The sequence below is a fragment of the Chanos chanos genome, chromosome 10, assembly GCF_902362185.1.
Source record: "Chanos chanos chromosome 10, fChaCha1.1, whole genome shotgun sequence".
NCBI classification, from domain to species: domain Eukaryota; kingdom Metazoa; phylum Chordata; class Actinopteri; order Gonorynchiformes; family Chanidae; genus Chanos; species Chanos chanos.
This window is the reverse complement of record NC_044504.1, coordinates 36,401,586-36,414,248: the sequence shown is the minus strand read 5'-3', so window position 1 is coordinate 36,414,248 and position 12,663 is coordinate 36,401,586. Positions and strand designations below refer to the sequence as shown.

The 12,663-nt window shown below is 42.3% G+C and overlaps 1 protein-coding gene across 1 annotated transcript in view; it reads left to right on the top strand.

The window, feature by feature from the left end:
• Positions 1 to 10,844, top strand: part of abca12 (ATP-binding cassette, sub-family A (ABC1), member 12) — a 46,533-nt gene extending 35,689 nt beyond the window's left edge. The window contains exons 53-68 of the mRNA XM_030787622.1: positions 167 to 254; positions 549 to 657; positions 1,292 to 1,346; positions 2,776 to 2,953; positions 3,325 to 3,440; positions 4,545 to 4,704; positions 5,067 to 5,320; positions 5,708 to 5,912; positions 6,122 to 6,231; positions 6,674 to 6,824; positions 8,913 to 9,047; positions 9,264 to 9,367; positions 9,723 to 9,815; positions 10,003 to 10,108; positions 10,522 to 10,659; positions 10,764 to 10,844. Of these exons, the coding sequence (XP_030643482.1) occupies positions 167 to 254; positions 549 to 657; positions 1,292 to 1,346; positions 2,776 to 2,953; positions 3,325 to 3,440; positions 4,545 to 4,704; positions 5,067 to 5,320; positions 5,708 to 5,912; positions 6,122 to 6,231; positions 6,674 to 6,824; positions 8,913 to 9,047; positions 9,264 to 9,367; positions 9,723 to 9,815; positions 10,003 to 10,108; positions 10,522 to 10,659; positions 10,764 to 10,844 (2,083 nt within the window). The remainder of the gene's footprint in view (positions 1 to 166; positions 255 to 548; positions 658 to 1,291; positions 1,347 to 2,775; positions 2,954 to 3,324; positions 3,441 to 4,544; positions 4,705 to 5,066; positions 5,321 to 5,707; positions 5,913 to 6,121; positions 6,232 to 6,673; positions 6,825 to 8,912; positions 9,048 to 9,263; positions 9,368 to 9,722; positions 9,816 to 10,002; positions 10,109 to 10,521; positions 10,660 to 10,763) is intronic.
• Positions 10,845 to 12,663: the final 1,819 nt, after the last annotated feature.

Sequence of the window (12,663 nt, the reverse complement as noted above, 5' to 3'; positions counted from 1 at the left end):
TGAGTAAAAGACCGGTGATCTGGAAAAAAAAAAAAAGAAAAAACACACGTGGTGGGAAATATCTGTGGACAAACGTGCTGTAGATGTGAGACAATTTCCAATGAGGCTTCTCTCTCTCTCTCTCTCTCTCTCTCTCTCTCTCTCTCTCTTTCTCTCTCGGTCTTAGATATGGAGGATGGGCATTTGGAAAGTCGCTTCCCCTTGATCTCCGTATGGACATTCAGGAAGTGCCGAAGAACAGGACTCTGACTAAGGTCGGCAACTCAGCCGCTTCACGTGGCTTCAACTCGAGCAAAAACAAGACAAAACAAAACAAAAAAGCTGCCGCTTTAACTGCAATCATTATGAATCCCAGAATATTAATACCTAGATTCATGACTGCCGTGATCATGCTGTTCGAATTTTTAATTTGTGGTCATTTTGTTTAATTGCACAGAACTTGTTGTTCATTCAGAAGGCTGGGTTCCATTCAAAGATCATAAGATAGGAGAAGAGACCGTCATTATATGTGGGTTTTTTTTTTTGTTGTTGTTTCTCGTGTCTTGCAGGTCTGGTACAATCCAGAAGGTCATCACACAATGCCTGCTTACCTCAACAGCCTTAACAACTTCCTGCTGCGCTCTAGCCTCCCAGCTGATAAGGACCGCTCCCAGTACGGTCAGTAGACGCCACACCACTGCATCCAGTCATCACAGGACCTGTCTTTTACATTCACAAAACTTGTTTTGGGAAGGAAACATAATGATTTCTGCTTTTCTCATTTTTATAAGGTGTATAACAATGAGATCTGCTTAAAATGTCGGTTACAAGCTTTGAGTTAGTCAAAACATGCCCAGGGGTGTAGTATAATTCGAGTGGCAGTTCCACAGCCTGCAGCCAGGGGTCACTGTTTCTCTTCTGTCCCCTGCCCATGTGGCGCAGTAGCAAGAATTCTAATGAAAGGTGCTGAGCGTTGTAGTGAAAGCATAGAATAGGACTGGGCCTTGCCTTATTTCACCACTGCCAGGCTGGTCTAGTGGCTGAGATTCACTGTCTGCCTGTGGCCCGAGATTAACACAATCCCCACTAGTCAGTAAGTGAAGGAGCAAAGAGGATGTAGCCTAATCATTCAAATGTTGTTGGTTCAACTCACCCAAACCGAAAACACAACATAAATCCAGAGCAGGTCCTAGAGAGGAAAAACAAACTGAAGATGCTGTTTACGATACAGATGTTAAGCTTGTGTTGTTGTTGTTGTTGTTAATGTCTGTTATTTTTGTTTTCTTTCTTTTTCTTTTTTTTTTTTTTACAGCAATCACAGTGAACAGTCACCCGTACCCTGGACAGGTGGAGCAGGAGGATACTCTGTAAGCACACTCTTATCTGAGGACTTAACCTGTGATGACAGAAATGACCATATTAGTAACACCTTACCATTTTATGGTAGGGCAAATGAAGGAATCAGCTGAAGGCTAAGCCTTAGATAAGACTGGAATTTACATTCTAGTAGAGCACACTGAGTAATGCAATTTGACTGCTGCATTTACTACTATTTGATTTTTTTTTTTCTTTAAATGGATTTTCCTGAGCTGCGTTTATCGATTACTCATCCAATATGATGTGTGTTTATTCTCAAGGTGGTGCAGAAGTTAACTTATTGAGCACAGTTTCCACTCAACTCTGGGGCATTTTAAAACACTGTGGACAATTTTATTTGTATTTAATTACTGACTAAGGACCGTAATATAACGTGAGAGAACGTATGCCGCAGAGAGAGAGACAGGGAGAAAGAGATAGAGGTAGATAGATAGACAGATAGATAGAGAGAGAGAGAGAGAGAGAGAGAGAGAGAGAGAGAGAGAGAGAAATAGAGAGAGGGTGGAAGGGGGTGAGAGACAAAGAGAGCATGAGAGTGGGAGGGACAGAGCGAGACAGAGAGAGATATTCATCAGTGCATACATTGAGGAAAGGACAGGAGTACTGCAGATGAGTGGAGTCGGAGACTGGGGGAAGAATAGACCGGGTGATGAGGAGAGCAAAGGCTTGATAAGCATTCCTCATTTATTGTCAAATAACCCCGTCTGTCTATCAGTTTAATACCGAGCACTTCTCATTGTATCTCTGTCTTTTGCTGCCACCGCTAAGACCTGGCTGCTGCGGCGTACCACCGAGTTAGGTTTTAATGTCTGTACTGCAGTTGTACACTACCACCCCTGTCATCTTTGTTTCCTTCAAATTGTTCTGTCTCTCATTCTTTTTACGCCGTTTCACTCTATGTGGCCTTAACTCCGACATCGACAGTGTTTCCCAAAAAAAAAAAAACGTGCCCCTGAAGGAAAGAGGGAAAAACAGGAGGAGAGGGGGAGCTTGCGGGGAGGGTGGGTGGGGTGGGGTGGGGGGGGGGGCAGGATTAAAGGAGTCGGCCCAGCATGTGGGCTATCAAGGGAACAGAGTCACAGTGCAGCACACTCCGACAAGAGTGCCTCAAACGCACCTCAAAAAGCCAGAGATCTAAGTCCCTGTTCAGAACCTGTTCTCCATCCTGCCTCACTGTACACGTGGTGATCTTAGTAGGAAAATAAAAAAACTTAAAATCCCAGATTCAGATTTCGTTTGTGGGGTTGAACCGAGGAAAATTTTTGACTCATAATTCCCCCCTGTCACTTAAAGATATTTTAAAATACGTTATTTGTCACTTGTGGTGTTCCCGTAGATTTAATCCAGGTTTCCTCTTAGTTCTCCAGTGGAATAGAAATAGGAGTCCTTGACCTCTGACACTGTCTAATAAATTTGCAGGGTTCGGGGCTTGGTCAGCACTCTGGTCGCCATGTGCATGCTGACAGGTTACTCCATCATGACAGCCAGCTTTGTCATATATGAGGTCCAAGAACACCACAGTGGCTCCAAGAGACTTCAGCACATCTCTGGGATCAGCGAGCCATTTTACTGGGTCATCAACTTCCTCTATGACATGGTAAATCACCTTAAAGTACATTTAATACTCATTTGTTCCCCCGGTTCATCACTATTAACTTGCAGAAATACACTCAAGTTGGAAGAGCAGAAAAAGACATCAAAGACATTTCGGAAAAAAAGTGCAACTTTCTCTGTCACTGTGTGTCATATGTATTACTTATAAATATTTATTGAGTAATGTGCTGTGTAAGTAACTGAAAGCGATCAATCGAAAAACCTTAATAAAATTTTGAGAGTATTGAAATGTTTAAGTTGACATCCAAGCCATCAGCAATGGTCTGAACTCACCCCCCCCCCCCCCCCCCCCCATATGTTTAGTCCCGTTTAACTCATAAAGAATAAAGAACATGAGCTCCCTTGTCTTTGCAGGCAATCTACATGATTCCAGTGGCTTTCTCAGTCATCATGATCGCAGCCTTCCAGCTCCCAGCCTTCACGGACAGACAGAACTTAGCCGTGGTAACCCTGTTACTGGTGCTCTTCGGGTCAGTATGTTTCTCATACGTTTATTAATAGAAAACCTATACTGAACATGAAACAGCCCTGTACTGTAAAAATCTATATTGACCTTCTAATGTTGGTACACACTTTATGCTCCACTACTGGCAAATTTCACCATGCACTAGCATGACTGATGCTTGTGAATGGTGATAACTGAACAGTGGTCAGGTTAGCTGTCTGATCTATGGTCACTGGAGAGTATATCAGTCACATAGTAGCCATGACAATTCACCAGCAGCTACTCACTGAAGAATAGAGGGGGTCTAGCTCTTAGAAAAGCCAGACTCCTATAGTTTGGTCCAGAAGTAGAAAGTACTGAGAGGCACCCTGCAGGTCAGAGATTTTCCACACCCTTTATCAGTCACTTGATTGTGTTGTGAGGGACGGTAAGGACTTACTCTCATGCTAGGGCATGTCTGGATGCTTCAGAGCCGAAACCAGTGGAAAGGAAGTCCATCTTTGTGCGTGAGCCTCAGACCTGCCCTCTCTGTTGGTCGCATTGTCCCAAAACCCCCGGGGCAATAAATAACCACACGTCACAGCAACCTGGCACTGCTTGCACCTGGACAAGTTTAATTGCTTTTGTTGAGCGGTCTGGCTTGGGAAGGATTCTCTACTGTCACTCACAGATACACATAAACACACACACACACACGCACACACGCTCACGGAGGACCCCCCCCCCCCCCCCTCCCCACTCTCCCCACCTCCACCTCTTGTTTAAGCACATCCTTTTCCTTGACCCTTCAACCTCAATCACCAGAAGTAATGAATAAAAAAGGAGATCATTTTGTCATAGAGGCAAGAGGGAGAACGCCTCACCATGTGGGAACAGATGAAGTAATTTATCTTCAAGGCTCTGAACTCCGTTTTTTGAATATTTTCCTCCTGTTTATTGCATCTTTCTTTGTTGTGGCCAGAGTCAACATTTTTCTGGACACCTTTCTACACTGCAGATATTTTGCCCTTTTTGGTCGACGGTTATTATTATTATTATTGTTTCTTTTCTTCTCTCGGCCAGACCCCATGCTGTATCCACTCTAGCACATTCTCTACAATTTACCATCAATTTCATGGCTTCCCTGCAGGTTTGCCACCTTCCCTTGGATGTACCTTCTGTCAGCTGTATTCAAAGATGCAGAGATGGCTTTTATTAGCTACGTGTGCATCAACCTCTTTGTTAGTGTGAACACCATCATCTCCACATCCATAGTCTACTTCATTGGTCAGCTCAATCAGAATGATGAGGTATTGCCACACTTTAAAAAAAATAAACAAAAAAAACAAAAACAAAACATGACTTTGAATAGAACACACATACACTGAACACATTATAATAATGGGGCTACATAGTTTATAGCATATAATGAATAATGGTGTAATACAATTAGCATTGTATTGAATATGAACTTGATGAAATGATCAAATGCAAACTCTTTCACTTACATGTGGTCTTTTTTTTTATTGAAAGCTAAAATAATCCAAACAAAATTAACTGTAACTAAGCAAAACAGATGTTCTGGGATTATTTTGTAGTTTGTGCTGAAATCCTCTGCTCTGTGCGGTTTTGATCTCTCTCACTCTTTCTCTTTTTTCTGTTCCTTTTCCAGAACGTTCACGAGGTGTATCGTGTCATGAGCCAGGTGTTCCTCATCTTCCCTCAGTTCAGCTTTGGGAACGGGCTGATGGAACTGTCGCGGGTGGACCTGCAAGTGCAGATGCTGAGCGCGTACGGGGTGGATGCCTATAAAGACCCCTTCACCATGGACGTGCTGGGCCCCATGTTCCTCTCCTTGTTGGTGCAGGGAACCTTTTTCTTCACGCTGCGCCTACTGCTCAACAAATGGCTCATCCAAAGAGTCAGGTGAGCCTGGAGCGCTCTAACTGCACGTTGCATCTCGTAAGGATGCTAAGGGACCTAGAGCTTGAGCATTCAGGTGGTCCTTACAGCTAAACAGCAAAGGCTACACAAGGACTTGAGACATTAGTTATGCACGTATTGTATGTACTCATTATGTAAGTTGCTTTGGATAAAAACGTCTGCCAGACGAACAAATGTAATGTTGTGAAATTTAAAGTCCCAAATTTAGGGTAATAGTTTTTAAGTAATAATGTGTAGCCATGAACATAAATGTTTTTTAATGGTCAGGCTGAAACTGAAAGGTTTAAAATTAAGACTTGTTTCAACCATTTGGCTTTTTCATCCCCACACTCATTCGTTACGTGATGATCCCTCTCTGCTCAAATGCAGGAGGCTGTTCTGTTTCAAGAGAGCCGCGGAGAAGACGCACAGCCGGTATGAGGATGAAGACGTCGTTGCAGAACGCGAGCGTGTGGATGGCGGGGCCGCTAGCAGTGACCTGCTCCAGATCCAACAGCTCACCAAAGTTTACCGACACCTGAACAAGAGGGTGCACGCTGTGAAGAGACTGTCCGTGGGCATTCCAGCTGGAGAGGTCCGTTTGGTGCTAGGATACTAATTAACATGATTAGGCGTTTGTTTTGCGAGATGCAAAATCCCCCCCCCCCCCCCAACCCCAAAAATGCTTAAGCTGTTACACTAAGATCTTCGTGTTACTTAGTCATATAACTTTCGGTGTTAAAAAGTCACGTAAGAGCGCTGTTTTCTGATAGAAAGGGCTTTGACTGTAATGTCATTCTGCAGTGTTTCGGATTACTGGGAGTCAACGGAGCTGGAAAGACCACCACCTTCAAGATGCTAACGGGAGAAATCAGCCCCACGGATGGGTCAGCTCAAGTCCGTGACCTGCGCGGGTAAAGATCTTTCTGATCTAATCTGGTGTGATCCCTGTTGTTGTTGTGGGACTGTAGGTCCTCTGGTTGTCTTCCTTGAGTATGGTTAGAGACTGTATATTACAAGTTGTCCTTGACTTATGACGGAAGCGACTTACGACCTCTCTGATTTACAATGGCTGTCCCAAGGTGTTATTTTTTCGAGTGGAGATATGTGGTCGTAACATCTAACACTGTACAGAAGCATTAACTGCAGTAATTGTTATTGTTTGGGTCTCAGTGTGTTTGGATGCCCAGCTTTGTGCTTGTTTCATATAAAATAAAGGGATTTCCGACATACGATGCAATCCACTTTCGACGGTGTCGTCAGAACAAAATGGAACCCCATCCTAAGTTGAGGACAACCTGTAACGCTTTTGCCTGCACGCCGTCCTCATTCACAAATAATCCACTCTTATTGCAGCCAATTGGTTGACATCATGGACTGCAGAAAGGAGGGCGTGAACATCGGCTACTGCCCCCAGGAGGATGCCCTGGATAACCTGCTGACCGGAGAGGAGCACCTGTACTTCTACGCCCGCATCAAAGGCATCGCCAAGAGAGACATTGATCGGGTAAGACCATCCTTACACTCCGATACAGCAGGTTAACACGACGGTCCAAGAGAACTGACCGGGAGGCACTTCGTTAAAGAGTTAAATCAAAGCAACAGGGTTCCGTATCCTCCTACACTTCCATGCAAACTGACAAAGAGTCCTTGAAAACTGGTGGCGTGGCTATGTTGTCCTTATTGGAACAGCTGAGTCTTCGTTTTCAGCTCTGTCTTTTCTTAGATGTACACATGAGATAGAGTCCGTATAGATTTCTGTGCAGAGAAGGCTTGGTATGGTCAGAGTATTGCATTTGACAGGAGATAGCTGGCTCTCCTCCACATCGATAAGTGGGGAAACTAATTAATCTTGCATTGTGTTTTGCACTGTGTATGTGCGTGTGTTTGTGTGCGGACGTAATGTGAGGGTTTCTTTGTAGGACTTGGCTATGGCTGCAGTACCGCAGTAATGAATTGTTCATAATGCATAAACGGTCTTAAGAGACAGTATTTCCTTTCTTTTGATGTGAAAAGAGCCGATGCAAGCAAAGAGAGAGAAAAAAAAGGTCATTAAACCAATTTATGTCTGTAAAATGTCAAAATAATCAATAAACAAAACAAGGCTGTTATAGGCATTAGTAGTGAAGGATTCGTCTGGGGCCACGATATTAAAAAACCCAAAAATAGGCTTGAAAACTGGATAATGTTTGAGTTGTCGTTTGTCATTTGTCTCTTTCTTGCCCTGAGCATGTTGAGATCTTTAAAATTAAAGCTTGTTTTAAATTGGAAACATTACCTCCTGTTATGCTTAAGAGCATTGATGGGTACTTATGGTGACATGACTGAAAACGTATGACTCAGACGCTTGATTTTCAGAGAGTGACACTTTTTTTTTTTTTATTTTGTTTTGTCATCCTTTTCCTCATTCTCATGTCTAGTGGGGTTGTGACTGCAACAGTGGGCAGCTGGGCCACACCTCCCCCACCTCGCATACAAGCCAAAGTGATAAGATTAAAAAGAACATTGGACAGGGTGAGATGGTTTTGGAATGGCTGGTTAAAGAGCAAATGGATGTTGCTTTGTGAATCTAAAGGCTGATTTATGCGTCTGCGCAGGCTCTACGCGGAGCCCATGTCGTAGCCTACATGAGTGGCCCACGCTGTTGTGAGCATTGATACTTGTGCGTTGGCATGTCTGCATTGCTCGATAATTGGGGGGGGGGGGGGGGGGGGGGTGATGCTACCAAGCGGTCCAGTCGCAGTTGTTGCGGTCGCTGTGACGTGTAGTTACATTTCTGGGTAGGTGGGCGCAGGCTACGGCGCAAGGTACGCAGCTACGCAGAGCCTACGCTGTACCTACGGCGTAGATTCGACACAGAAGTATAAATTGGCCGTAAGACTTAACACACACAGCCTTCACAGACAGAACTTTAAGTCAGTGATATTATAGCTGTTCAAGGTTAGTGCTACTTATAATATTTAAAGTGAAATGAGCCCATCATTACTGGATGCCAGGTTTGACCAGAACTGACTGGGGCGTTTTATGAGAAGCAGATCCCGACACAAGAACATACTCGTTCAAAAGCTTTTAGACCAATCTGTTGTCGTTCACGTGTGTGATGTCTTCTGTTAAAAAATTAGACAAATGGCCTCCCTGCCCTTGATTGGGCTCATTAAGTAGGGGGAAGGTTTGTACATTCTGGTTAGGGAAGAAATGGATCTGAAGATGAAGAGAAATCTCAAAAACCTTGGGCATGCTTTTCCCCCCCCCTTTTAAACAGGTCTACGTATAACATTTTTAAATGCGGAAAATGTGCGGTTAGTTCTTTTGATGTATGAGTCCAATTACGCAAAAATGAATTCTTTGTGTAGGGTCAAACGCCTTAAAGCGTTTAATCAAAACAGCGTTCAAAAGTGACTCATTACGATGTCAAGAGAGCTAAATGTGAGGAACTCTTGAAACCATTTTGGAGGTAATTACTTTGTAGTTAACATGAAAATTAAAGGGGGAAAAATTGAACAACATTGGACAATGCTGAGATTTTTAAAGTGTGTGGAAATTTTTGGTATAACTGGTTGTATTAACATTAGCGTTTTGTGTTCACTCACAATAGGTTGCGAACTACCTGTTGAAGAAGCTGGAGCTAGACTATCACCGACACAACACCAGTGAGAGCTACAGCTGTGGAACACGCCGGAAGCTTTCTACTGCCCTGGCCCTGATTGGTCAACCTCAGATTCTGCTATTGGTGAGATCCCAAAGCCTTCCAAAGACACACTTAAGTGACATCAGCATAAATGATCTCAAAGTCACAGCCCGTCCTCTCAACCTTTTCAAATATCGAGTTTAATTTAATTTTAAATCTGATTCTATTTCATCTGTGCACTGCATCGAGTCACTTTTGTTTAAACCTTTCACGATCTTCAAATCCCTTTTTTTTTTGGGGGAATTTCTCCTAAACTAGGATGAGCCGAGCTCTGGAATGGACCCCCGTTCCAAACGTCACCTCTGGAAGATCATCTCAGAGGAGGTTATGGGGAAATGCGCAGTAGTCCTGACATCCCACAGGTGACCACTTCTTATGCCATTCATTACAACCTCAAAGGTTTTCTTTGATGGCTTCACGACGGTGTTTTACATTAGCGGTGTGTGCGTGTGCGTGCGCCTGATATTACAGCTCATTTTCATGCTGGGTTTTTCATTTTAAAAAAATCGTAAATGTTTACAAGTTGCATATGCTATCTGCAAGAATGTAATATGTTTTTTTATACAGAGACTTATACGTTGAATATACAGTCACTGTATTGTTCTTTGCTGTATTTAAAAACCTTATGTTACAGTTTGTAGGTGGTCTCAGTGAATGTCAATTGCTGTATACTGTTATAGCTAAAATGGTGTGTGTCTGTGTGTTTACTTTTTGCAGTATGGAGGAGTGTGAGGCCCTGTGTACTCGCCTTGCTATTATGGTAAAAGGACAGTTCAGATGTCTGGGTTCTCTACAGCACATCAAGAACAGGTCAGTGTAATGCATTTCTGCTCTCTGAAAAACTGTTAGTCATTGCTTTTCCTCTCCCTCTCCCTTTGTTCTTTTTAATGTTCTGCTGCTCTCTGACTTCCAGCCACCGAGCTGAAATATAAAACCCTATTCGGGAGGGTCATACATTCTCCCACTGTTATAACAATAATCTGTGTTGTTCTGATAGGTTTGGCAGTGGATTCACGGTCAAGATGTACCTGACAGACGCTTCCTGTGACGTGGACGCCATTACCAGGTTTATGCAGCAGAAGTTCCCCAGCACTGTCTTGAAGGTGAGAGTGTCCAGCAGTTGTCAACACAACAACACATTCTTTTGTAGAACAAAAGTGAGATATTCCATCTTTTAGTGGTCTTCACAAGACATTCACAAAGCTCCATCCATGTTAATGAACTGTGTGTTGTGTATATCATTCATATTACTATTTATTGTGGTGTTCACAAGAGGACAGAATATTGTGGAACTTATTATATTGAGTTGCTGGAGATATTTTATGAGTTATTTTCTGTGCTCATGTTCTTTCTCTACGGAAAATGCGCTCCTCTATGCATATGTTGGCCACTCGGAAGACATTGTGCAGGCATCTGACGTTTGAATGTTTTTGGAATGATAATTGTGAGTCCGTGTGTTTTACTGTTGTTAAATTTTAATCTAATACACGTGCACATGTTGGATGATTCTTTACAGGATCACCACTCTTCCATGTTGGAGTATCACGTACCTGTTGCTCCCGGAGGTGTGGCTGACATCTTCGACCAGCTGGAGTCTAACAAGGCAGTCCTACGAATAAAGCACTTCTCAGTCTGTCAGACCACTCTGGATGAGGTGAGAAAGATGAACAAAAAGAATGAGTGAATTGTGGGAAAAAAATAGGGGTACATGAACAAGTGGGTGAGACTAATTGTTTTTACATGGATTTACCCTCACAGGTGTTCATCAACTTTGCCATGGGAAAGACTGGCACAGAGACACAGAAGATATCTGATCCAGATCTAATCAACCTTGACTAATGTTATTTCTCCTGACACACAATGGACTGCCAACATTTTGCACACAATGACAAAGAGGATCAGAGGATCGTCTGGTACACTTGGAATATATGAATATTTTTTAATATATAGCAACATCTCAGATGCACTACGTATTACGCTTTTTCAAGAGGGTGAAAAATCTGTTAGTATGTTCCCTTATTAATAACTTTTACTAATTATAAAGGTTCTCAGTTACCTCAAGTAAAAAAAAAATTCTTATGAAGCTTTACCTGTTTCTTTCCGTTCTTTTCGTTCTTGTGCTCAACAGTACTCTTGTTTTTGATTGGTTCATGATTTTGGTCATCAGTAATGAAGTTATTCAAACACCCATATACTACATTTTACATTAATACCTGGATAGGGGATCACTTTGACAGCACATGGACCTATTCCTTGACAACCACCAGAACGTTTTCACATAAGTTCTGGTATTTTATTAGTTTACTGTATTCTTTGTGGATTTAATTTATTCTCTTTTTGACATAAATGAAGGATATTTGTTCCCAGAAGCACCGTACTGTAGTTTCAACTTTTCATTTTAGAGAAGCCAATTAAAAAATATTCTCTTCAGTTTTGTTCCCCCATGCCTTTTTTTTTTTTTTTATGGTAGCTATTTTTCTGGACTTCATTCTGTAGCCCTTGTGTTTACTTTCTTCCTTATACTGTGATCAAAGCCTAAACACTGTAAATGGACACCCCAATTTTTGTTACTCAATACCACATTAAATATGTATGTTCAGCTGAGATGTCATCCTTTAAAAACTGCTGGCAGCATCAATACTGCTCTTCTTCTGGAATTTCTATAAATCACAAAGACCTTTTTTGGCTTCAAGATATAAATGATTCTTCAATGTCTGCACATCTTTACTCTCATTAAGGTTTCCTCTGCGGGCACATCTCTCATGTAAGAATGTGCTGAATATTTCATTGGCGGTTTTCTTTCTTTTCTTTTTTTTTTCGTCTGCTTCAAGGCACTGCTCTTCTTTTAAAAATTGTACCAAGCTTATTTTTACATTAAAGCTATTTTTCAAATGCAACTGTTGAGTTCTCATCTTAAAACAAACTTTTCTTTTTTTTTTTTTTTAAATGAGGGCTTTTGATTTCCTTACTGTAGATATGTTTTAGCTGTCACTATCAGAGGCATAAACCATTTATTGATATGGTGGTCTGATTGCCATTCTCAGATTCAGATCACAGGTTTATGTCAGTGCTGTCCTCTTTTGACTGAGAAAGTATTACTCTTTCATCAGCTGGTAGGACAGCGGTATATAGCTGTGTCCAGGGTTGGGTCTGATCACTTTGAAATGTAGTCAAGTACTGAATACAAATTACATGCCAATTTTTGAAATTTGTAACGTAATCCATTGGATTACAAAAAGAATGTAATCTAATCTGCATACTTCAAAATCAGTCATTCAAAACATTGCACTTTATACTAAAAAACGGACGCAGCCACAAAAAATTTAGTTCCACAAATATTCTTTTTTCTCTTTAAACATCTCAAAACATTTTCAATGCAAATAAAATGCATTTTGCATGTTCAGTATTTACCGGGCCGCGCCGCCCGGGTGGGGACCGGCCCGGCCGACGTAATCTGGCCCTCGGAGTCAGCGGCAATTTCGCATCCCCACCCGACCAGTCCTGAAACACGGACCAAGGGGTGAGCAGAGACGGCACAATGAAAGTCAGAGCCGTCGCTGTTTGGCTAAGGGGATCTCCACCGGCCCGTCTCATCCCTTGGCATTTACAGTTGGTCAAATCGTATGTCAGACGCGCTTTTCACTAGTTAATAGCATTG